The sequence below is a fragment of the Oncorhynchus clarkii genome, chromosome 21 (genome assembly GCF_045791955.1).
Source record: "Oncorhynchus clarkii lewisi isolate Uvic-CL-2024 chromosome 21, UVic_Ocla_1.0, whole genome shotgun sequence".
Lineage (NCBI taxonomy): Eukaryota > Metazoa > Chordata > Actinopteri > Salmoniformes > Salmonidae > Oncorhynchus > Oncorhynchus clarkii.
Genome location: NC_092167.1, coordinates 398,505 through 424,330, shown reverse-complemented (window position 1 = coordinate 424,330; position 25,826 = coordinate 398,505). Strand labels below are relative to the sequence as shown.

At 46.8% G+C, this 25,826-nt stretch overlaps 1 protein-coding gene across 2 annotated transcripts in view; it reads right to left on the bottom strand.

Annotated features, from left to right (window-relative positions):
- Positions 1 to 6,320: 6,320 nt before the first annotated feature.
- Positions 6,321 to 25,826, bottom strand: part of LOC139379608 (cullin-associated and neddylation-dissociated 1) — a 57,709-nt gene continuing 38,203 nt past the window's right edge. Inside the window, exons 10-23 of one of the 2 annotated variants that reach the window (XM_071122402.1) lie at positions 25,252 to 25,393; positions 20,732 to 20,850; positions 20,470 to 20,567; positions 19,991 to 20,253; positions 19,469 to 19,842; positions 18,553 to 18,708; positions 15,051 to 15,146; positions 13,635 to 13,855; positions 13,307 to 13,482; positions 12,920 to 13,015; positions 10,412 to 10,581; positions 9,234 to 9,398; positions 8,007 to 8,114; positions 6,321 to 7,738 (exon numbers count right to left, since the gene is read on the bottom strand). In XM_071122402.1, coding sequence (XP_070978503.1) covers positions 7,514 to 7,738; positions 8,007 to 8,114; positions 9,234 to 9,398; positions 10,412 to 10,581; positions 12,920 to 13,015; positions 13,307 to 13,482; positions 13,635 to 13,855; positions 15,051 to 15,146; positions 18,553 to 18,708; positions 19,469 to 19,842; positions 19,991 to 20,253; positions 20,470 to 20,567; positions 20,732 to 20,850; positions 25,252 to 25,393 — 2,409 coding nt within the window. In that variant the 3' untranslated portion in view covers positions 6,321 to 7,513. Of the gene's footprint in view, positions 7,739 to 8,006; positions 8,115 to 9,233; positions 9,399 to 10,411; positions 10,582 to 12,919; positions 13,016 to 13,306; positions 13,483 to 13,634; positions 13,856 to 15,050; positions 15,147 to 18,552; positions 18,709 to 19,468; positions 19,843 to 19,990; positions 20,254 to 20,469; positions 20,568 to 20,731; positions 20,851 to 25,251; positions 25,398 to 25,826 lie in introns of both variants that reach the window. The other variant, XM_071122401.1, reaches the window with a different exon arrangement.

Here is a 25,826-nt window from a genome sequence, read left to right as displayed (position 1 = left end):
GGAGAGATAGAATACCAGTTCAGTTGATGTTGTTTGGAGAGAGAGAATACCAGTTCAGTTGATGTTGTTTGGAGAGAGAGAATACCAGTTCAGTTGATGTTGTTTGGAGAGATAGAATACCAGTTCAGTTGATGTTGTTTGGAGAGATAGAATACCAGTTCAGTTGATGTTGTTTGGAGAGAGAGAATACCAGTTCAGTACATGTTGGAGAGAAGTCATTTTTACCTTTATTTCACTAGGCGAGTCAGTTAAGAACAAATTCTTATTTACAATGACGGCCTAGGAACAGTGGGTTAACTGGTCTAGGAACAGTGGGTTAACTGCCTTGTTCAGGGGAACAGTGGGTTAACTGCCTTGTTCAGGGGAACAGTGGGTTAATTGCCTTGTTCAGGGGAACAGTGGGTTAACTGCCTTGTTCAGGGGAACAGTGGGTTAACTGCCTTGTTCAGGGGAACAGTGGGTTAACTGCCTTGTTCAGGGGAACAGTGGGTTAACTGCCTTGTTCAGGGGAACAGTGGGTTAACTGGTCTAGGAACAGTGGGTTAACTGGTCTAGGAACAGTGGGTTAACTGGTCTAGGAACAGTGGGTTAACTGGTCTAGGAACAGTGGGTTAACTGCCTATTCAGGGGCGGAACGACAGATTCTATTTGATGCAGCAACCTTCCAGTTACTGGGCCCGATGCTCTAACCACCTGCCACCCCACGTAGCCTAGTGGTTAAATAAAACCAGTTCCCTTCCAGTTACTGGCCCCGATGCTCTAACCACCTGCCACCCCACGTAGCCTAGTGGTTAAATAAAACCAGTTCAGAAATATTGTTTGGCTTGAATCTATAATATTTACTGGTGACCACTGCTCCCTACTGGTCAATGGCAGAGTGAAGTCAGTCCAAGGACCTCAACGGAGTCAAAGGCTGCATCCCAATTGACCTTCCTTCCCCTGGAAGTGTGTACACACCAGTGTAAACATGCATACTTCAGGGGAAGGGTGGAGAATGGGGACACAACCTGAGGTAAAGATGTCCACTCCACTTCTCCTCCTTAATGAGCTAATTAAATGATCCTTCAAACCTTCCAAAGCTTATTATCAGCCCTCTAATTGGCCCTCCACGTTAATTAATTAATTAGCTTACTTGCTCGCGTGGAACATTAGATTCCCCCCTTTTCATCTGATCAGCAACAAATTGGGGACAAGTGAGACATACGTTGAGGAACTTTACAAAAGTTACATTCTGATTCTGAAGTGACATGTAACCTAGCGGTTAAAGAGCTGGTCCAGTAACTCAAAAAGTAGCCGGTTCGAAGACTTGAGCAGACGATGTGAGAAAAATCTGTCGATGTGCCCTTGAGCAAGGCACTTCGTCTCAATTTGATCTAGGTGTGCCGTACTACTATGGCTACACCCTGTGAAACCGTTTCACTGACCTATCCTGGTGTGTGTGTGTGACAATAAAACATTTTTTTATTTTGATGATCTGGCATGTCCCTGCCATCTTTGGCGCGTATACAATGCTGATAGGTGTACTTGTTAGGACTATAAAACTGAACAGACATGGACCAGTCGTTTAGCGTCGAGTATCTAGTGACCTTTACAGAGATAGATTTTCTATGATGAACGTCATCTTTAAAAGGTTTGGGTTTTCATCAACTGGACGTATTATCTATGTTGGGTTATGAGGCTCGCTGCAGTCAGCTAACACAGAAAAGGTTTGGGTTTTCATCAACTGGACGTATTATCTACGTTGGGTTATGAGGCTCGATGCAGTCAGCTAACACAGAAAAGGTTTGGGTTTTCATCAACTGGACGTATTATCTACGTTGGGTTATGAGGCTCGATGCAGTCAGCTAACACAGAAAAGGTTTGGGTTTTCATCAACTGGACGTATTATCTACGTTGGGTTATGAGGCTCGCTGCAGTCAGCTAACACAGAAAAGGTTTGGGTTTTCATCAACTGGACGTATTATCTACGTTGGGTTATGAGGCTCGATGCAGTCAGCTAACACAGAAAAGGTTTGGGTTTTCATCAACACAAAGCATTATGGAACTGGCCTGCTGCTTGGAGGGTAGCATTATGGAACTGGCCTGCTGCTTGGAGGGTAGCTTTATGGCACTGGCCTGCTGCTTGGAGGGTAGCATTATGGAACTGGCCTGCTGCTTGGAGGGTAGCTTTATGGCACTGGCCTGCTGCTTGGAGGGTAGCATTATGGAACTGGCCTGCTGCTTGGAGGGTAGCATTATGGTACTGGCCTGCTGCTTGGAGGGTAGCATTATGGCACTGGCCTGCTGCTTGGAGGGTAGCATTATGGCACTGGCCTGCTGCTTGGAGGGTAGCATTATGGAACTGGCCTGCTGCTTGGAGGGTAGCATTATGGAACTGGCCTGCTGCCTGGAGGGTAGCATTATGGTACTGGCCTGCTGCTTGGAGGGAAGCATTATGGCACTGGCCTGCTGCTTGGAGGGTAGCATTATGGAACTGGCCTGCTGCTTGGAGAGTAGCATTATGGCACTGGCCTGCTGCTTGGAGGGTAGCATTATGGCACTGGCCTGCTGCTTGGAAGGTAGCATTATGGCACTGGCCTGCTGCTTGGAGGGTAGCATTATGGAACTGGCCTGCTGCTTGGAGAGTAGCATTATTGAACTGGCCTGCTGCTTGGAGGGTAGCATTATGGAACTGGCCTGCTGCTTGGAGGGTAGCATTATGGCACTGGCCTGCTGCTTGGAGGGTAGCATTATGGCACTGGTCTGCTGCTTAGAGGGTAGCATTATGGAACTGGCCTGCTGCTTGGAGGGTAGCATTATGGCACTGGCATGCTGCTTGGAGGGTAGCATTATGGAACTGGTCTGCTGCTTGGAGGGAAGCATTATGGCACTGGCCTGCTGCTTGGAGGGTAGCATTATGGCACTGGCCTGCTGCTTGGAGGGTAGCATTATGGAACTGGCCTGCTGCTTGGAGAGTAGCATTATTGAACTGGCCTACTGCTGCCTGCTGCTTGGAGAGTAGCATTATTGAACTGGCCTGCTGCTTGGAGGGTAGCATTATGGAACTGGCCTGCTGCTTGGAGGGTAGCATTATGGCACTGGCATGCTGCTTGGAGGGTAGCATTATGGCACTGGCATGCTGCTTAGAGGGTAGCATTATGGCACTGGCCTGCTGCTTAGAGGGTAGCATTATGGAACTGGCCTGCTGCTTGGAGGGTAGCATTATGGCATGAATTACATGTTTACATAGGCAGACCAATTATGCATGTTTCTTTCTCACTCACTGGTCTTTTGACCAATTGGATCAGCTCTGAAAAAGATCTGTGATTGGTCAAAAGACCAATTAGTAGAAAAAAAATATCAGAATTGTTCTTCCAAACACAACCATGTTTTCACACTTGTAACTGCAACAACATTTTTGCTCAGGGCCCCGAAAAGGCTAGAGCCGGCTCAGTTTGCATTTCTGGGTATGATTAGGGCCCCTAAAAGGCGAGGGCCGGCTCTGGCTGGATATGGATAGGGCCTCGAAAAGGCCAGGGCCGGCTCTGGGTGCATGTCTGGGTATGGATAGGGCCCCTAAAAGGCCAGGGCCGGCTCTGGGTGCATGTCTGGATATGCACGTGGGTACGCAAACCCACGAGCCACTGCGGGCTTTCATGTTATGTTCAGATGTTTTGTGGCCCCCATCAAATGTGCCTATCCCTGCACTAGAGGGATCATGAATGACAGCATTAATTCAGGCAGAAATGGACCTCTTTATTTGGGCATTGTTCCATAGATGGATTTATTTACCTCATAACACCTGAACTCTCAAGAGCAAGAAATACTGAGCTTTACATACAGCTGAAGTCAGAAGTTTACATACACTTAGGTTGGAGTCATTAAAACTTGTTTTTCAACCACTCCACACATTTCTTGTTAACAAACTATAGTTTTGGCAAGTTGGTTAGGACATCTACTTTGTGCATGACACAAGTCATTATTCCAACAATTGTTTACAGATTATTTCACTGTATTACAATTCCAGTGGGTCAGAAGTTTCCATACACTAAGTTGACTGTGCATTTAAACAGCTTAGAAAATTCCAGAAAATTATGTCATTGCTTTAGAAGCTTCTGATAGGCTAATTGACATCATTTGAGTCAATTGGAGGTGTACCTGTGGATGTATTTCAAGGCCTATCTTCAAACTCAGTGCCTCTTTCCCATGACATCATGGGAAAATCAAAAGAAATCAGTCAAAAATGGTAGACCTCCACAAGTCTGGTTCATCCTTGGGAGCAATTTCCGAACCCCTGAAGGTACCACGTTCATCTGTACAAACAATAGTACACAAGTATAAACACCATTGGACCACTCAGCCGTCATACTGCTCAGGAAGGAGATGTGTTCTGTCTCCTGGAGATGAACGTACTTTGGAGCGAAAGGTGCAAATCAATCCCAGAACAACAGCAAAGGACCTTGTGAAGATGCTGGAGGAAACAGGTACAAAAGATTCTATATCCACATAACCTGAAAGGCCGCTCAGCAAGGAAGCCGCCACTGCTCCAAAACCGCCATAAAAAAGCCAGACTACGGTTTGCAGCTGCACATGGGGACAAAGATCGTACTTTTTGGAGAAATGTCCTCTGGTCTGATGAAACAAAAATAGAACTGTTTGGCCATAATGACCATCGTTATGTTTGAAGGGAAAGGGGGGAGGCTTGCTAGCCGAAGAACACCATCCCAACCGTGAAGCACGGGGGTGGCAGCATCATGTTGTGGGGGTGCTTTGCTGCAGGAGAGACTGGTGCACTTCACAAAATAGATGACATCATGAAAAGGAAAATTATGTGGATATATTGAAGCAACATCTCAAGACATCAGTCAGGAAGTTAAAACTTGGTCACAAATGGACAATGACCCCAAGCATACTTCCAAAGTTGTGGCAAAATGGCCTAAGGACAACAAAGTCAAGGGATTGGAGTGGCCATCACAAAGCCCTGACCTCAATCCTATAGCAAATATGTGGGCAGAACTGAAAAGGCGTGTGTGAGCAAGGAGGCCTACAAACCTGACTCAGTTACACCAGCTCTGTCAGGAGGAATGGGCCAAAATTCACCCAACTTATTGTGGGAAGCTTGTTGAAGGCTACCCGAAACGTTTGACCCAAGTTAAACAATTTAAAGGCAATGCTACCAAATCAAATTGAGTGTATGTAAACTTCAGACCCACTGGGAATGTGATGAAAGAAATAAAAGCTGAAATAAATAATTCTCTCTACTATTATTTGACATTTCACATTCTTAAAATAAAGTAGTGATCCTAACTGACCTAAGACAGGACATTTTTACACAGATTAAATGTCAGGAATTGTGAAAAACTGAGTTTAAATGTATTTGGCTAAGGTGTATGTAAACTTCCAACTTCAACTGTATCTATACATGTAAACCTATAGCTTCTTATATCTACACATATAAACCTGTAGTCAGTGTATAAGCTATACTCCTGCACCTTCCTCTGTCGTGCACATGGAGCTCACATCAACAGCAGCCACGTCGGAGCCCTTACTGTTACGGTTCCCTTTCTCAGTTCCTCCAGGAAGGACTGTCTCTCAGTGGGGGATATCAGACTGATGGAAGGACTGCCTCTCAGTGGGGGGACATCAGACTGTCTCTCAGTGGGGGGATATCAGACTGATGGAAGGACTGCCTCTCAGGGGGGGGACATCAGACTGCCTCTCAGTGGGGGGGACATCAGACTGATGGAAGGACTGCCTCTCAGTGGGGGGACATCAGACTGCCTCTCAGTGGGGGGACATCAGACTGATGGAAGGACTGCCTCTCAGTGGGGGGACATCAGACTGCCTCTCAGTGGGGGGACATCAGACTGATGGAAGGACTGCCTCTCAGTGGGGGGGACATCAGACTGTCTCTCAGTGGGGGGACATCAGACTGATGGGACTGAGCTCTCAGTGGGGGACATCAGACTGATTGATCATTTTGTTGAAACAGATAAGAGAGCATCCTGAAAAAGGTTAACCTTTCTTCCCCCTCCAAAGCAGTGCACTATATAGGGAAGAGGGAGGCATTTGTGACTCACCTGACAGGATAAGGAATAGAGCAGTAACATCGGCTCCAGGTCCCCCCCCACCCCCCCCAAAAAAAAATAATGTAATGAGATGTTTCACTATTGGCTGTTTTAACTTCTGTGTTTACTCATAACCTCTGTACATTAGTGAGGGTAGAGACCAAGGAATACATAACGTGAGGCTTGTCAGTTTAAACTGTAAGGTCTACAGCCGTTGTATTGGGCGCGTGGGACAAATACAATTTGCTGTTGCTGGATCGGGAGGCTAAGAAATCAGTTCACGCTTTTTATTCACAAAATGTACTTCTGTCCACATACAGAGAGGTCTGTTCCTAATGCTGGGCTTTCACCCAAGGTACGTTGCTGCCCTGTCGAAGACACACTCCTTCCCTTATCGGGTTGTTTTGAACATGCTAATGGAGTCAAAAGGTCAAATGACCTCTGCTCAACCAACCACCAGTCGACGCAAGAGACATGTACGAATTAAAAATGAGGCCCCCCCCCCAAAAAAAATGTCTAAATATTTATCCACTTATTCAACAGAACACCCTGTCCTGACCATGTCTCTCACACCTCTTTAATAGAAGATTTCTGAACACAATTTTAAACATCACCTCTTCTGATTGTGTGAATCTCCCCCCCACCAACCAAGCTTGGTTCTAACCAACAGCCGACAAGACAAATAAAACACAGATAATGACATTCAATTCTTGCAATAACAAAAACAAAATAAACCCCCCCCCCCCCCCCCCATTAAATTCAACCCAATCTGATCCGGTAAGAACCATGGTAACAAACTCAAAAAATAAACCCTCCCCCATTCAATTCAACCCAATCTGATCTGGTAAGAACCATGGTAACAAAAACCCCAAAAAAGTGAACGTCCAGAAACCATAGAACTCAATATGCTGTAATTTTATTGATTTAACCCCTGTAGATCCCATGTTAGTCAAGCCTCCTGTCTTGTATGTTAGGAGCCGTGTGTATGTATATGTATATATATATATATATATCCCATCGTTCGTAGAGTGAAGCTGTAGGCAAGTCAGTCCGTTTCCATTTAAGTCAGTTCATATGTCATCATCTCAGCATTAAACAGTCACTCTGCAGCAGCATCCAAAATCTGCATGGAGGAGGTACCTGTGGAATTCAGGAATTATTATAAAACCCAAAACAAAAACTAAAAATAAGGAACGATGGAACAAACCAAAAACTGATTTATTTCGTGTTTGTTTAAAGATAAACTTTCTTCTACTTGTATTTTTTGTTTGACATTTTGTTGTGTTTTAAAAGTTCAATTAATTTTTATTTTCTCCTATAACTGTTGCTGATTCAGTGCAATGCATCATGGAACGATTGATAAAAGGGTCCCCCCCCCCCCCCCTCCCAGGTATTTTTTGTTGCTGTTGCGGCATCATGTTTTGGGAATGAAAGGAAGAAGAGGGGGATTGTGGGAGAGTCATAGTTTAGCTGGTGTCCATGGACTCCATGTTAGCGGAGGACGAGTCTCTCTGGATGTTTTCAAAGATGGCAGCCAGCTCGGGGTTGGAGGAGATCTGGGACTGGAACTCGCTCATCAGGGGACTCTTCTCCGCCTCGGGGATGGTGAGGAGGGCGACCACCGCCCGCATGGCTGAACGCTTCAACTCATCCTGCTTCTCAAACTCCTGCTTCACTGAGTTGGCCTTCACCTGGGGCAGAGAGACAGAGGGAGATAGAGAGACAGAGAGAGAGAGAGACAGAGAGAGACAGAGAGAGAGACAGAGAGAGAGACAGAGAGAGAGGGGTTGACATACTGTATGTAGGTGATTGTTGGAGAGAGATGGGACTCTAACACATCCCTGAATGGTACTATACCAGGGACCGTGTGTCTGGTCTCTGTGAATGGTACTATACCAGGGACAGCGTGTCTGGTCTCTGTGAATGGTACGATACCAGGGACCGTGTGTCTGGTCTCACCTTGGTGGTGCAGGTGGCACGTAGCGGCTCAACCAGTCTGTCCAGCCTCTGTAGCACAGCACTGGGACACAGAGTGGAGAGTCTAGCCAGCATCAGGAACGTCAGCATCTGATAAACAACAACATCCCCATTATCTTCCAACCCCATAAACCAACACTCCTCAATACAGGCCCTGTGATGCATTATACAGCCTGCCCTTTAAATCATACAGACCTCCCTCTCTCCTGTTGTCTGATCTACCTCCCTCTCTCCTGTTGTCGGATCTACCTCCCTCTCTCCTGTTGTCGGATCTACCTCCCTCTCTCCTGTTGTCGGATCTACCTCCCTCTCTCCTGTTGTCGGATCTACCTCCCTCTCTCCTGTTGTCTGATCTACCTCCCTCTCTCCTGTTGTCGGATCTACCTCCCTCTCTCCTGTTGTCGGATCTACCTCCCTCTCTCCTGTTGTCGGATCTACCTCCCTCTCTCCTGTTGTCTGATCTACCTCCCTCTCTCCTGTTGTCTGATCTACCTCCCTCTCTCCTGTTGTCTGATCTACCTCCCTCTCTCCTGTTGTCTGATCTACCTCCCTCTCTCCTGTTGTCTGATCTACCTCCCTCTCTCCTGTTGTCTGATCTACCTCCCTCTCTCCTGTTGTCTGATCTACCTCCCTCTCTCCTGTTGTCTGATCTACCTCCCTCTCTCCTGTTGTCGGATCTACCTCCCTCTCTCCTGTTGTCTGATCTACCTCCCTGTCTCCTGTTGTCTGATCTACCCCTCTCTCTCCTGTTGTCTGATCTACATACAGACTACCCCTCTCTCTCCTGTTGTGTGATCTACATACAGACTACCCCTCTCTCTCCTGTTGTGTGATCTACATACAGACTACCTCTCTCTCTCTCTCTCTCTCTCTCTCTCTCCTGTTGTCTGATCTACATACAGACTACCTCTCTCTCTCTCTCTCTCCTGTTGTCTGATCTACCTCCCTCTCTCCTGTTGTGTGATCTACATACAGACTACCTCTCTCTCTCTCTCTCTCTCTCTCCTGTTGTCTGATCTACATACAGACTACCTCGCTCTCTCCTGTTGTCTGATCTACATACAGACTACCTCTCTCTCTCCAGTTGTCTGATCTACATACAGACTACCTCTCTCTCCTGTTGTCTGATCTACATACAGACTACCTCTCTCTCCAGGCAGGCTATTGTTGAAACATAACGGAGTCCTGTCAGGAAGCTGTTCAGGATACCTTGATGTCGTAATGGTCCTTGAGTCCGTCTTCTACGTGGTTGAGGAACTCAAAGATGTCTAGTCTGTCTAGACAGCTGTCCAAGAGTGTGTACATGCACTCAAACGCTGCCTTCCTTATGTCCAGACCATCATCCACTGTGTGTTTAAAGGGACCCATCTCAACCTGGGGGGAGAAGACAGGTCATTAAGAAGACCATCGTCCACTGTGTGTTTAAAGGGACCCATCTCAACCTGGGGGGAGAAGACAGGTCATTAAGAAGACCATCTTATCTAAAGTAACTCAACCTGGGGGGAGAAGACAACACATTTAGAAGACCCTCTTATCTAAAGTAACTCAACCTGGGGGGAGAAGACAACACATTTAGAAGACCCTCTTATCTAAAGTAACTCAACCTGGGGGGAGAAGACCCTCTTATCTAAAGTAACTCAACCTGGGGGGAGAAGACAACACATTTAGAAGACCCTCTTATCTAAAGTAACTCAACCTGGGGGGAGAAGACAACACATTTAGAAGACCCTCTTATCTAAAGTAACTCAACCTGGGGGGAGAAGACAACACATTTAGAAGACCCTCTTATCTAAAGTAACTCAACCTGGGGGGAGAAGACAACACATTTAGAAGACCCTCTTATCTAAAGTAACTCAACCTGGGGGGAGAAGACAACACATTAAGAAGACCATTGTCCACTGTGTGTTTAAAGGGACCCATCTCAACCTGGGGGGAGAAGACAGGACATTAAGAAGACCATCTTATCTAAAGTAACTCAACTAAAAGGAACGATGACAGAGGACAAGAATTGCAAGTAAATCTTTTGTCAATAAAACTTTAAACTTAAAAAAAAACATTTAAAAAAGGAAGGATAATAGACGAAGGAAGGAAGGAAGGAAGGAAGGAAGGAAGGAAGGAAGGAAGGAAGAAAAAGGGGGTGAAGCACCAATGAAAGCCATGTCAACCTAGGGAAGAGTAGATGAAGAATGACAGAAGGATAACAGACAAAGGAAGGAAGGAAGGAAGGAAGGAAGGAAGGAAGGAAGGAAGGAAGGAAGGGAAGCACCAATGAAAGCCAAGTCAACCTAGGGATAACCGAAAACAAGGGAAGAGTAGATGAAGAACGACAGAAGGTGAACAACTGAAGCAGAAAAGGAGAGGGAACATCAGCTTGGTTCGTCCCGTACCTCTCTGATGAGTTCCTTGCGGACTTTGGTCTCGTTGTAGAGGTGTGGCAGGACCGTATCCAGTAGGTCTCTGATGAGAGAGGGCTTATTATGGGCTGCGGAGTTGAAGGTTACCAGGGCAACCCGCCGCACGTTCAGGTCCGGGTCCTCCAACGTCTTCAAGAAGTCACCTGGAATACAGAACAACACAGTCGGTCACAATGAACCTTTCACATATACAATGAACATCAGTATACGACAAGTCAAATGAAAAGCTCCTCTCGTCTATATTTCCTCAGTGTGTCTCAGTAAAAACATCAGTCTCGGTCTCCAGTACAGTGAATTATGAAACTATTCAGACCCCTTCCCCTTGTTCCACATTTTGTTACATTACAGCCTTATTCTAAAATGTATTAAATAAATATCCCCTCATCAATCTACACACAATACCCCATAATGACATCACAATACCCCATCATGACATCACAATACCCCATCATGGCAAAGTGAAAACGGGTTTACAATTAATAAACAGAAATACCTTATTTACATAAGTATTCAGACCCTTTGTTATGAGACTAAGAGACATTGAGCTCAGTTACATCCTGTTTCCATTGATCATCCTTGATATGTTTCTACAACTTGAATGGAGTCCACCTGGGATAAATTCAATTGATTGGACATGATTTGGAAAGGCACACGCCTGTCTTTATAAGGTCCTACAGTTGACAGTGCATGTCAGAGCAAAAACCAAGCCATGGAGGTCGAAGGAATTGTTCGTAAAGCTCCGAGAGACGATCGTGTCGAGGCACAGATCTGGGAAAGGGTACTATTTCTGCATCATTCTGAAATGGAAGAAGTTTGGAACCACCAAGACTCTTCCTTAAGCTGGCCACCCGGCCCAACTGAGCAATCGGGGGAGAAGGGCCTTGGTCAGGGAGAAGACCAAGAACCCGAAGGTCACTCTGACAGAGCTCCACAGTTCCAGAAGAACAACCATCTCTGCAGCACTCCACCAACCAGGCCTTTAGGGTAGAGTGGTCAGACGGAAGTCACTCCTCAGTAAAAGGCACATGGCGGCCTGCTTGAAGTTTCCCAAAAGGCACCTAAAGACTCTCAGACCTTGAGAAACAAGATTTGTCTGGTCTGATGAAACCAAGATTGAACTCTTTGGCCTGAATGCCAAGCGTCACGTCTGGAGGAAACCTGGCACCATCCCTACGGTGAAGCATGGTGGTGGCAGCATCACGTCTGGAGGAAACCTGGCACCATCCCTACAGTGAAGCACGGTGGTGGCAGCATCATGCTGTGGGGGTGTTTTTCAGCGGCAGGGACTGGGAGACTAATCAGGATCGAGGGAAAAATGTACAGAGATATCCCTGATGAAAACCTGCTCCAGAGCGCTCAGGACCTCAAACTACGGAGAAGGTTCACCTTCCAACAGGACAACGACCCTAAGCACACAGCCAAGACAACGCAGGAGTGGCTTCGGGACAAGTCTCTGAATGTCCTTTAGTGGCCCAGCCAGAGCCCGGACTTGAACCCGATCGAACATCTCTGGAGAAACCTGAAAATAGCTGTGCAGCAACACTTCCCATCCAACCTGACAGAGCTTGAGAGGATCTGCAGAGAAGAATGGGAGAAACTCCCAAAATACAGGTGTGTCAAGCTTGTAGCATCATACCCAAGAAGACTGAAGGCTGTAATCACTGCCAACAGTGCTTCAACAAAGTACTGAGTAAAGGGTCTGAATACTTATGTAAATGTTATATTTCCAGTTGTAATTTTTTTATACATTTGTAAACATGTCTAAAAACCTGTTTTTGCTTTATCATTATGGGGTATTGTGATGTCATTATGGGGTATTGTGATGTCATTATGGGGTATTGTGATGTCATTATGGGGTATTGTGATGTCATTATGGGGTATTGTGTGTAGATTGATGAGGGGGAAAAAAACTACAATTGAATCCATATTAGAATAAGGCTGTAACGTAACAAAATGTGGAAAAAGTCAAGGGGTCTGAATAGTTTCTGAATGTACTGTATTTATGCTGTAATAGTCTGTGCCGGAGGCTAGGGTCAGTTTGTCATTAGATACAGTCTGCCTGTCTCAGTAACAACATTCAGATATAGATACCATAGCAGTCTGCCTGTCTCAGTAACAACATTCAGATATAGATACCATAGCAGTCTGCCTGTCTCAGTAACAACATTCAGATATAGATAACATAGCAGTCTGCCTGTCTCAGTAACAACATTCAGATATAGATACCATAGCAGTCTGCCTGTCTCAGTAACAACATTCAGATATAGATACCATAGCAGTCTGCCTGTCTCAGTAACAACATTCAGATATAGATACCATAGCAGTCTGCCTGTCTCAGTAGCAACATTCAGATATAGATACCATAGCAGTCTGCCTGTCTCAGTAACACCATTCAGATATAGATAGCATAGCAGTAGTCAAAGAGGACAGGTTAGCAGTAGATAGCGATGGGATAGATGACATAGTAGAGATGAGACACACCTATACAGTTTTTCAGGAGAGGGTCTATTGTCTGTGGGTGGTCTGAGATGGTGAACTTCACTGCTGTCACGACTGAGCTTCTGGCATAAGATGATCCTGGAGACAGAAAACATTAATATTTCACATGACATACCTGCAATATCATAGTAAACTAATACCCATGTCATATTTCTTCACATGAAATGATTCATATCATGCACAATGAACCACCCGTATTTAAATATTATTATATATATTTTTTTGAATCAAGTCTTGCCAATGAAAACCAGCAGGGCGTTCCTGTCCCCCACCTGAGAGCAGGTATCCTTTAAGTCTGGGCAGCAGGGTTTCTGGGTCTATGAGGGTGAGTTTCCCCAGACATTCTGCTACCACGTTCCTGTTCCTCACCTGAGAGCAGGTATCCTTTAAGTCTGGGCAGCAGGGTTTCTGGGTCTATGAGGGTGAGTTTCCCCAGACATTCTGCTACCACGTTCCTGGTGCCCTCCTCGGCACACTCACAGTGCTTCAACAGCAGGGTCCACACGCCCTCGACGTAAAGTTTCAGACCCGTCACGGACGCAGAGCTGGAGAGAACAGAACAGAGATGCTATGTTGGTCACAAGGTGAAAACAGCAACCCCGCGCAATTAGCCAGTTCAGTCACCCCGACCCCGGGACTTGAACCAGCGACCTTTCGGGTGGGTTCCACACCTCTCTAACCCGCCGGACTGTCCTACCTGATGATCTCTTTGAGCGAGTGAAGCAGCAGATACTGCCTCTTGGGCTGTCCCGAGATCTCCCCCAGAACGAAGGGCAGGTATTCCGGCAGGTTGCCCACGGCGATGGATCCCAGGGCGTAGGATGCGGCAGACTTGACCTCTTCGGAGGAGGAAGAGAAGGCGTCCAGGATGACCGTCTTGAGCTCCGGTTGGCCGCTCAGGTCTACGTGGTGTCCCACCTACCACAGAGACATTGTGAATGATTCCTTCACTACTGATACTAGTCACGACATCTGATACCAGCCCACTACAGTTAAACACCACTATTAGTCCCACTACCATCAAACCAACTATTAGTCCCACTACCATCAAACCCACTATTAGTCCCACTACCATCAAACCCACTATTAGTCCCACTACCATCAAACCCACTATTAGTCCCACTACCATCAAACCCACTATTAGTCCCACTACCAGCAAACCCACTATTAGTCCCACTACCATCAAACCCACTATTAGTCCCACTACCATCAAACCCACTATTAGTCCCACTACCATCAAACCCACTATTAGTCCCACTACCAGCAAACCCACTATTAGTCCCACTACCATCAAACCCACTATTAGTCCCACTACCATCAAACCCACTATTAGTCCCACTACCATCAAACCCACTATTAGTCCCACTACCATCAAACCCACTATTAGTCCCACTACCATCAAACCCACTATTAGTCCCACTACCATCAAGCCCACTATTAGTCCCACTACCATCAAACCCACTATTAGTCCCACTACCATCAAACCCACTATTAGTCCCACTACCATCAAACCCACTATTAGTCCCACTACCATCAAACCCACTATTAGTCCCACTACCAGCAGCAGTAAAACTCAACATTTTGTACCCCTTTTTCTTCCCAATTTCGTGGTATCCAATTGATAGTTACAGTCTTGTCTCATCGCTGCAACTCCCGTACGGACTCGGGAGAGGCGAAGGTCAGGGGCCGTGCGTCCTCCCGAAACACAACCCAACCAAGCCGCACTGCTTCTTCACACAACGCCTACTTAACCCCGGAACTGCCAACTGCACCAATGTGTCAGAGAAAACACCGTACACCTGGCGACCGGGTCAACGTGCACTGCACCCGGCCCGCCACAGGAGTCGCTAGTGCACGATGGGACAAGGACATCCCTGCCGGCGAAACCCTCCCCGTAACCCGGACGACCCTGGGCCGATTGTGCGCCGCCCCATGGGTCTCCCGGTCGCGGCCGGGCTGCGACAGAGCCTGGACTCGAACCCAGAATCTCTAGTGACACAGCTACTTAGACCACTGCGCCACTCGGGAGGCCCACAACCGTAAAATGCCTTGGACATGCACACACACACTTTGTTAATGTTGAGTATTTGTATTTTTAAAAAGTGTGACCCACCTCTCCCAGTGACAGCAGGGCCAGCAGCCTGATGGAGTCTGTCGACCGAGAGTTCTTCACATCCTGGATGAACTGGCCTACCACGGCAGGACCCTCCTACAAATACAAATAAAACTTTATTTAAAATGCATTAAATATGGAAAAAAGCTTTAGGGCAGTGATCACATTATAAAACATTATGTTAAGATGATGAACAAACAAAAAGAAACAAAACAAAGAGGAAATAATCAAACCAAAAAATCTGAGATTGAAAAAAAAACACCAATACAAAAAAGGCAATAAAAGTCCTTCAGGAGAACAGAACACAGGAAGGAGGTCTGAATGTCCTTCAGGAGAACAGAACACAGGAAGGAGGTCTGAATGTCCTTCAGGGGAACAGAACACAGGAAGGAGGTCTGAATGTCCTTCAGGAGAACAGAACACAGGAAGGAGGTCTGAATGTCCTTCAGGAGAACAGAACACAGGAAGGAGGTCTGAATGTCCTTCAGGGGAACAGAACACAGGAAGGAGGTCTGAATGTCCTTCAGGGGAACAGAACACAGGAAGGAGGTCTGAATGTCCTTCAGGGGAACAGAACACAGGAAGGAGGTCTGAATGTCCTTCAGGAGAACAGAACACAGGAAGGAGGTCTGAATGTCCTTCAGGAGAACAGAACACAGGAAGGAGGTCTGAATGTCCTTCAGGAGAACAGAACACAGGAAGGAGGTCTGAATGTCCTTCAGGAGAACAGAACACAGGAAGGAGGTCTGAATGTCCTTCAGGAGAACAGAACACAGGAAGGAGGTCTGAAAGTGCTTCAGGAGAACAGAACACAGGAAGGAGGTCTGAATGTCCTTCAAGAGAACAGAACACAGGAAGGGGGTCTGAATGTCCTTCAGGAGAACAGAACACAGGAAGGAGGTCTGAATGTCCTTCAGGAGAACAGAACACAGGAAGGAGGTCTGAATGTCCTTCAGGAGAACAGAACACAGGAAGGAGGTCTGAATGTCCTTCAGGAGAACAGAACACAGGAAGGAGGTCTGAATGTCCTTCAGGAGAACAGAACACAGGAAGGAGGTCTGAATGTCCTTCAGGAGAACAGAACACAGGAAGGAGGTCTGAATGTCCTTCAGGAGAACAGAACACAGGAAGGAGGTCTGAATGTCCTTCAGGAGAACAGAACACAGGAAGGAGGTCTGAATGTCCTTCAGGAGAACAGAACACAGGAAGGAGGTCTGAATGTCCTTCAGGAGAACAGAACACAGGAAGGAGGTCTGAATGTCCTTCAGGAGAACAGAACACAGGAAGGAGGTCTGAATGTCCTTCAGGGGAACAGAACACAGGAAGGAGGTCTGAATGTCCTTCAGGGGAACAGAACACAGGAAGGAGGTCTGAATGTCCTTCAGGAGAACAGAACACAGGAAGGAGGTCTGAATGTCCTTCAGGAGAACAGAACACAGGAAGGAGGTCTGAATGTCCTTCAGGAGAACAGAACACAGGAAGGAGGTCTGAATGTCCTTCAGGAGAACAGAACACAGGAAGGAGGTCTGAAAGTGCTTCAGGAGAACAGAACACAGGAAGGAGGTCTGAATGTCCTTCAAGAGAACAGAACACAGGAAGGAGGTCTGAATGTTCTTCAGGAGAACAGAACACAGGAAGGAGGTCTGAATGTCCTTCAGGAGAACAGAACACAGGAAGGAGGTCTGAATGTCCTTCAGGAGAACAGAACACAGGAAGGAGGTCTGAATGTCCTTCAGGAGAACAGAACACAGGAAGGAGGTCTGAATGTCCTTCAGGAGAACAGAACACAGGAAGGAGGTCTGAATGTCCTTCAGGAGAACAGAACACAGGAAGGAGGTCTGAATGTCCTTCAGGAGAACAGAACACAGGAAGGAGGTCTGAATGTCCTTCAGGAGAACAGAACACAGGAAGGAGGTCTGAATGTCCTTCAGGAGAACAGAACACAGGAAGGAGGTCTGAATGTCCTTCAGGAGAACAGAACACAGGAAGGAGGTCTGAATGTCCTTCAGGAGAACAGAACACAGGAAGGAGGTCTGAATGTCCTTCAGGAGAACAGAACACAGGAAGGAGGTCTGAATGTCCTTCAGGAGAACAGAACACAGGAAGGAGGTCTGAATGTCCTTCAGGGGAACAGAACACAGGAAGGAGGTCTGAATGTCCTTCAGGGGAACAGAACACAGGAAGGAGGTCTGAATGTCCTTCAGGAGAACAGAACACAGGAAGGAGGTCTGAATGTCCTTCAGGAGAACAGAACACAGGAAGGAGGTCTGAATGTCCTTCAGGAGAACAGAACACAGGAAGGAGGTCTGAATGTCCTTCAGGAGAACAGAACACAGGAAGGAGGTCTGAAAGTGCTTCAGGAGAACAGAACACAGGAAGGAGGTCTGAATGTCCTTCAAGAGAACAGAACACAGGAAGGAGGTCTGAATGTTCTTCAGGAGAACAGAACACAGGAAGGAGGTCTGAATGTCCTTCAGGAGAACAGAACACAGGAAGGAGGTCTGAATGTCCTTCAGGGGAACAGAACACAGGAAGGAGGTCTGAATGTCCTTCAGGAGAACAGAACACAGGAAGGAGGTCTGAATGTCCTTCAGGAGAACAGAACACAGGAAGGAGGTCTGAATGTCCTTCAGGAGAACAGAACACAGGAAGGAGATCTGAAAGTCCTTCAGGAGAACAGAACACAGGAAGGAGGTCTGAATGTCCTTCAGGAGAACAGAACACAGGAAGGAGGTCTGAATGTCCTTCAGGGGAACAGAACACAGGAAGGAGGTCTGAATGTCCTTCAGGGGAACAGAACACAGGAAGGAGGTCTGAATGTCCTTCAGGAGAACAGAACACAGGAAGGAGGTCTGAATGTCCTTCAGGAGAACAGAACACAGGAAGGAGGTCTGAATGTCCTTCAGGAGAACAGAACACAGGAAGGAGGTCTGAATGTCCTTCAGGAGAACAGAACACAGGAAGGAGGTCTGAAAGTGCTTCAGGAGAACAGCACACAGGAAGGAGGTCTAAATGTCCTTCAAGAGAACAGAACACAGGAAGGAGGTCTGAATGTTCTTCAGGAGAACAGAACACAGGAAGGAGGTCTGAATGTCCTTCAGGAGAACAGAACACAGGAAGGAGGTCTGAATGTCCTTCAGGGGAACAGAACACAGGAAGGAGGTCTGAATGTCCTTCAGGAGAACAGAACACAGGAAGGAGGTCTGAATGTCCTTCAGGAGAACAGAACACAGGAAGGAGGTCTGAATGTCCTTCAGGAGAACATAACACAGGAAGGAGATCTGAAAGTCCTTCAGGAGAACAGAACACAGGAAGGAGGTCTGAAAGTCCTCCAGGAGAACAGAACACAGGAAGGAGGTCTGAAAGTCCTCCAGGAGAACAGAACACAGGAAGGAGGTCTGAAAGTCCTCCAGGAGAACAGAACACAGGAAGGAGGTTTGAAAGTCCAGGAGAACATAAATACAAACATAACACAGGAAGGTCAGCAGAACAGTGAACCTACATCAGGACAGGCGCGGGTCAGGGCGGCCACACATTTAGCGATAGAGTAGTAGGACTGTTTGTGTGTTAGAGCAGCACTCTGGGCGTAGACTGGACCGGTCAGCATACGGAGCAGGTCCATGTAACCCAGAGAGGATGTCCCGGTACCCACCAGAGCCTGGGAGAGGACACAGTAAAACAGCTTTTAATACAACCCTAACCCAGAGAGGATGTCCCTGTACCCACCAGAGCCTGGGAGAGGACACAGTAATACAACCCTAACCCAGAGAGGATGTCCCTGTACCCACCAGAGCCCGAAGAACAGAATACAATTTACTGAGTGCTACAATACTGCTTGGTCGGAGAGGGGTGTTTAATAAATTAACATTGAGCAGTGACACTTCTAGATATGAAGTTGACAGTTTGAGAATCTATAGATCTATTAGGGACAAGGTAAGCCCTAACTACCTGATCATCTATTAGGGACAAGGTAAGCCCTAACTACCTGATCATCTATTAGGGACAAGGTAATCCCTAACTACCTGATCATCTATTAGGGACAAGGTAAGCCCTAACTACCTGATCATCTATTAGGGACAAGGTAAGCCCTAACTACCTGATCATCTATTAGGGACAAGGTAAGCCCTAACTACCTGATCATCTATTAGGGACAAGGTAAGCCCTAACTACCTGATCATCTATTAGGGACAAGGTAAGCCCTAACTACCTGATCATCTATTAGGGACAAGGTAAGCCCTAACTACCTGATCATCTATTAGGGACAAAGTAGAACCTGATCATCTTTTAGCTGATTTTACAAGCAGTTCTCAAACTATTTTACGAACACAGTACCTCAATTGAACTCATTTACCCGCTGTCCTAGACGTTTAGATATCATTCCCTTATCTGTTCAAACCGGAACTGGTAACCATAGGTACCTGGAAGAACTCTAGCATGGCACTGAGGGCCCCTCCCTGCAGCAGAGGAGACCTGACCAGAGAGATGAGCTCCGAGAGGATGGACGACCCCCCGATCTTAGCCAGGGAGAGAGGGTGGACCCGGGCCAGGGTGGTCAGGAAGCTGATGACCATCTGGGACACGTGCATGTCGCTCTCGCTGATCAGCGGCGGCAGCTCGGCCAGCACGGCGTCGATCATGGCCGGAGTCACGCTGTCGCTGTAGTTCTTCACCAGGATGTCCAGCGCGGCCAGGGTGCTCAGTTTCAGCGCCCGCTGGTTCTTACGCAGGAACGACGCCAGGATGGGCACCGCCTCGTCGAGGATAGGTCGAAGGTCGATCTTCAACGTGGAGCCTGTGATTAGGGAGGAGAGCAAGTATGAAAAGTGTATACACACACACACACTTATCTAGCAGGGAAACTGATTTATTAGTAAACAAACAGCCCTCAACAGATTCTGAAAATTCGCCATATGGACTTCTCAACATCATCCCCTCCCGACCTGCGATGAGCGTGAGGGCCTTGACCGTGGTCAGTCTGGTAATCTCATTCTTCAGTCGCTCCAGGAAGATGTGCAGCGTCCCAGGGAGGTCGTCCCCCAGGCTGTCTCCTAGGTTACAGATGATCTGACCCATACAGGAAATGGCCCTCTCTTTCACTTCCTGGTCGATGTCGGCAGCCTTGAGGCGTTTGATGGTGCAGGTGAAGAGGTCAGTGATGTAGGGAGAAGCATCGAAGGTGTCCCTCTCCGGCTGGTCCAGAGGTCTGAGAAGTATCACATTGACAAAAGATTCATTGTCCCATACTGGGCCACGAGGTTGCATCAGATTAAAACAGAATTTTAATTAAAAAAACGTACAGACGGAACGAAAAAAAACAGCAACACTCACCTGAAGTTACCTCTGGTAAACCGTGTAGTTATTCTACTAAACAAGAGAACACATCAATACACACGTGTATTATTACAATAGATAACCTTACCTGATGACCTTGACCAGCTGTTGGCTGACCAGCAGGGCCTCGGAGGTGATCTTATAGAAGGGGTCTCCTACACACGCCACCACGGGCGGCACCAGGGCCTGTGGAGGTCAAAGGTTAGACAAGTTTATTCAAGTGTCACTTCACAATTGACAAAGACATTTGACAGATAAATAAAACATTGTGGGTGGACCCCGTCAGTGAGAGTTCTGAGACTATTTCAAGATAATCCATGATGTGATCAACATCAGTCCTATTACCCCACCTGGACATGAGGGTGGAAGACTTGGGGCTGGTGGTTACACAGGACCACATACAGACAGGACAGGGCATCGATCTTCAGGTTGGACGAGCTGGACTTGTCGTTGAGAGAGAAGATGATTCCTGTTAGGAGAGAGAGAGAGAGAGAGAGGAGATTAGGTTAGTTTAGTCAATATGCACATTGAAGGGAGGGTTTCTCAGACACAGATGAAGTCTATTCCTAGACTTGTTCCTCCATTGAAAGTGCGTTTTAGTCCAGGACTGGGTGGAACGCGTGTCTGGGAAACTGGCCCAATGAATTAGAATATTAAAAAGGAAAGAAGAGAAACAGCAGAGAGAAGAGGTGCTGGTGAGGTCAGAAACCTGAACCGTGTATCAGGGAACAGAAAATAAAACAGAGCTGATTTACTAAAAATAAAAAGGTTCCCAGTGAGAGAGTCAATACGGCCAGGTTCCCCCTGAGAGAGAGTCAATACGGCCAGGGGAAGGTTCCCAGTGAGAGAGAGTCAATACGGCCAGGGGAAGGTTCCCAGTGAGAGAGAGTCAATACGGCCAGGGGAAGATTCCCAGTGAGAGAGAGTCAATACGGCCAGGGGAAGGTTCCCAGTGAGAGAGAGTCAATGCGACCAGGGGAAGGTTCCCAGTGAGAGAGAGTCAATACGGCCAGGGGAAGGTTCCCAGTGAGAGAGTCAATGCGACCAGGGGAAGGTTCCCAGTGAGAGAGAGTCAATGCGACCAGGGGAAGGTTCCCAGTGAGAGAGCCAATACGACCAGGGGAAGGTTCCCAGTGAGAGTCAATACGACCAGGGGAAGGTTCCCAGTGAGAGTCAATATGACCAGGGGAAGGTTCCCAGTGAGCGTCAATACGACCAGGGGAAGGTTTCCAGTGAGCGTCAATACGACCAGGGGAAGGTTCCCAGTGAGAGAGTCAATACGACCACAGGAAAGGTTCCCAGTGAGAGTCAATACAACAGGCTGATGACCGGCCTCTTTCAGATCCTCCACTCCCCTGGTGAATTCAGGGAAGGAGAAAACACAAAATAACCAGAAAGCTTCTCGTTGTCTTTGATCCTAAATAATCCCATTGTATCAGCGGTGGGGTACTGAAGTAGTGCACTGGTACTATTGGGGAGGAGGAGCATATTGGGGGAAACGAGAAAAACGTGTTTCTCCCCAAAAAAGGTCATTTAGAAAGGACAGAACAAGTTATTAAAACTTCTCTGTTGCCTTTTGACGTATGCCATTTACCTCTGAACCAGCCGTGATAAATCACCTGTGTTTGTCTAAAGGGAAAGACACTATGGCTGCAGCCTACAATAACAACATGCAAAACTACCAATCTATCTAATCCTCTGAACCAGCCGTGATAAATCACTTGTGTTTGTCTAAAGGGAAAGACACTATGGCTGCAGCCTACAATAACAACATGCAAAACTACCAATCTATCTAATCCTCTAGGGTCCCAAGAAACAAAGAGATCTTCTGTTGAATCTGACAATTAATCTTAATGGTTGTACAGTTGTCTCAAATAAAACTGTGAAGGACCTCGGCGTTACTCTGGACCCTGATCTCTCTTTTGACGAACATATCAAAACTGTTTCAAGGACAGCTTTTTTTTCCATCTACGTAACATTGCAAAAATCTGAAACTTTCTGTCCAAAAATGATGCAGAAAAATTAATCCATGCTTTTGTTACTGCTAGGTTAGACTACTGCAATGCTCTACTTTCCTGCTACCTGGATAAAGCACTAAATAAACTTCAGTTAGTGCTAAATACGGCTGCTAGAATCCTGACTAGAACCAAACAATTTGATCATATTACTCCAGTGCTAGCCTCTCTACACTGGCTTCCTGTCAAAGCAAGGGCTGATTTCAAGGTTTTACTGCTAACCTACAAAGCATTACATGGGCTTGCTCCTACCTATCTCTCTGATTTGGTCCTGCCGTACATACCTACACGTACGCTACGGTCACAAGACGCCTCCTAATTGTCCCTAGAATTTCTAAGCAAACAGCTGGAGGCAGGGCTTTCTCCTATAGAGCTCCATTTTTATGGAACGGTCTGCCTACCCATGTCAGAGACGCAAACTGTCTCAACCTTTAAGTCTTTACTGAAGACTCATCTCTTCAGTGGGTCATATGATTGAGTGTTGTCTGGCCCAGGAATGTGGAGGTGAACAGAAAGGCTCTGGAGCAACGAACCACCCTTGCTGTCTCTGCCTGGCCGGTTCCGCTCTCTCCACTGGGATTCGCTGCCTCTAACCCTATAACAGGGGCTGAGTCACTGGCTTACTAGGGCTATTTCATACTCGGCCTTGTCTCAGGATGGTAAGTTGGTGGTTGAAGCTATCCCTCTAGTGGTGTGGGGGCTGTGCTTTGGCAAAGTGGGTGGGGTTATATCCCTCCTGTTTGGCCCTGTTCCAGGGGTATCATCGGATGGGGCCACAGTGTCTCCTGATCCCTCCAGTCTCAGCCTCCAGTATTTATGCTGCAGTAGTTCATGTGTCGGGGGGCTAGGGTCAGTTTGTTATATCTGGAGTACTTCTCCTGTCTTATCCGGTGTCCTGTGTGAATTTAAGTATGCTCGCTCTAATTCCTTCTTTCTTTCTTTCTCTCTCTCGGAGGACCTGAGCCCTAGAACCATGCCTCAGGACTTTGTTAGATATCAATCAATCTATTCCTCTAGTGTAACACGTCGGTCAAATAATTCACTTTCTACTTCAGCATATTTCTTGTCAACTCAATAACTCTCATTCCACTAAGACGTGAAAGGCATTGAATGTCATTGCTTCATAAGAACCCAAAAACAGTCTGAGTCGGTCAGCCTCCGTCAGAGAGAGAGTGACCTCCAGACCAGATGGATGAGGCTGAAGAACATGCCCAGGGCAGGAGCTTTGTTCCTGGGACCAGCACAGAGATGTTGGGTGAGAGCCCAGGCTAGCCTGGGGTAAAAGTCTGGCAGGAGTGAGATCAGAATCTCGGGGTGCCAACTACTGCCATTGTGCCCTTGAGCAAGAGATCCTGCAGGGCAAATGTAGCTCTGTAGCTGATCCAACGCTGCTTCCAGCCTCGTGTGTGTGTGTGTGTGTGTGTGTGTGTGTGTGTGTGTGTGTGTGGGGGGGGGTGTCTGGGGGACAAATTTCAGATTCACATTCAGTAGACCCATCTAGTACCGAGTCAGACCCCCCTTTGCCTCCAGAACAGCCTGAATTCTTCAGGGCACTGAAACATTGCTCAAATTGGTGTTTTTTCCACTCTTCAATTGTCCAGTGTTGGTGATGGCCTGCCCAATGGAGCAGCTTATTCTTGTTTTTAGCTGATAGGAACCCAGGGTGATCGTCTGCTGCAATAGCCAATCGGTGACAAGGACCGACAAGTTGTGAGTTCTGAGCCGTTATTTTCCTGTTTGCCTGTTAGCTTGCATGATTCTTGTAATCCTCCTTGGACATCTCATCAACGAGCTGTTCCCACCCACAGGACTGCCGCTGACTGGATGTTTTCGTTTGTCGCACCGTTTTCTGTAAACCCTAGACACTGACGTGCGTGAAAATTCCAGGGGGCCATTTGAGATACTAGAACCGTCACACCTTAGGTTATTCTAATGGAACAGTAACTGAATGCCCTGATGCCTGCCTGCTTTGTATAGTAGGTTACCCATTCTAATGGAACAGTAACTGAATGCCCTGATGCCTGCCTGCTTTATATAGTAGGTTACCCATTCTAATGGAACAGTAACTCAAATCAAAATCAAATCAAATGTATTTATATAGCCCTTCGTACATCAGCTGATATCTCAAAGTGCTGTACAGAAACCCAGCCTAAAACCCCAAACAGCAAGCAATGCAGGTGTAGAAGCATAACTGAATGCCTCGATGCCTGTCTGCTTTATATAGTAGGTTACCTATTCTAATGGAACAGTAACTGAATGTCTTGATGCCTGTCTGCTTTATATAGTAGGTTACCCATTCTAATGGAACAGTAACTGAATGCCTCGATGCCTGCCTGCTTTATATAGGAAGCCACGCCCACATGACTCACTGTCTAAAAGCAAAACATTTTTATGAACGGGGTGGTGTAGCTAATAAACTTGCCACTGAGTGCAAGTTATATTGTACATAACTGGTACGAGGACAGGGATATGTTGTGTAAGGCTCCAGGGTTTGGGTAGTATCCTACTTGGTACGAGGACAGGGATATGTTGTGTGAGGGCTCCAGGGTTAGGGTAGTATCCTACCTGGTACGCGGACAGGGATATGTTGTGTGAGGGCTCCAGGGTTAGGGTAGTATCCTACCTGGTACGAGGACAGGGATATGTTGTGTGAGGGCTCCAGGGTTAGGGTAGTAACCTACCTGGCACGAGGACAGGGATATGTTGTGTGAGGGCTCCAGGGTTAGGGTAGTAACCTACCTGGTACGAGGACAGGGATATGTTGTGTGAGGGCTCCAGGGTTAGGGTAGTAACCTACCTGGTACGAGGACAGGGATATGTTGTGTGAGGGCTCCAGGGTTAGGGTAGTATCCTACCTGGTACGAGGACAGGGATATGTTGTGTGAGGGCTCCAGGCAGCACGTTGACCAGCTCCGTCAGCATGTTGAAGCAGCACTGTCGTGTCTTGACACTTTTCTCCTTCATCTGCTTATGCAGGGCCTTAACGATCATTGGCACCTGCAGCAGCACCCGGTGGGAGGGAGAAATATCAGACATACCACTGACTAATACATACTGACTAATACATACTGACTAATACATACTGACTAATACATACTACAACTACCGCTAGGAGATATATACATACTGACTAATACATACTGACTAATACATACTGACTAATACATACTACCACTAGGAGATATATACATACTGACTAATACATACTACCACTAGGAGATATATACATACTGACTAATACATACTACCACTAGGAGATATATACATACTGACTAATACATACTACAACTACCACTAGGAGATATATACATACTGACTAATACATACTGACTAATACATACTACAACTACCACTAGGAGATATATACATACTGACTAATACATACTGACTAATACATACTGACTAATACATACTACAACTACCACTAGGA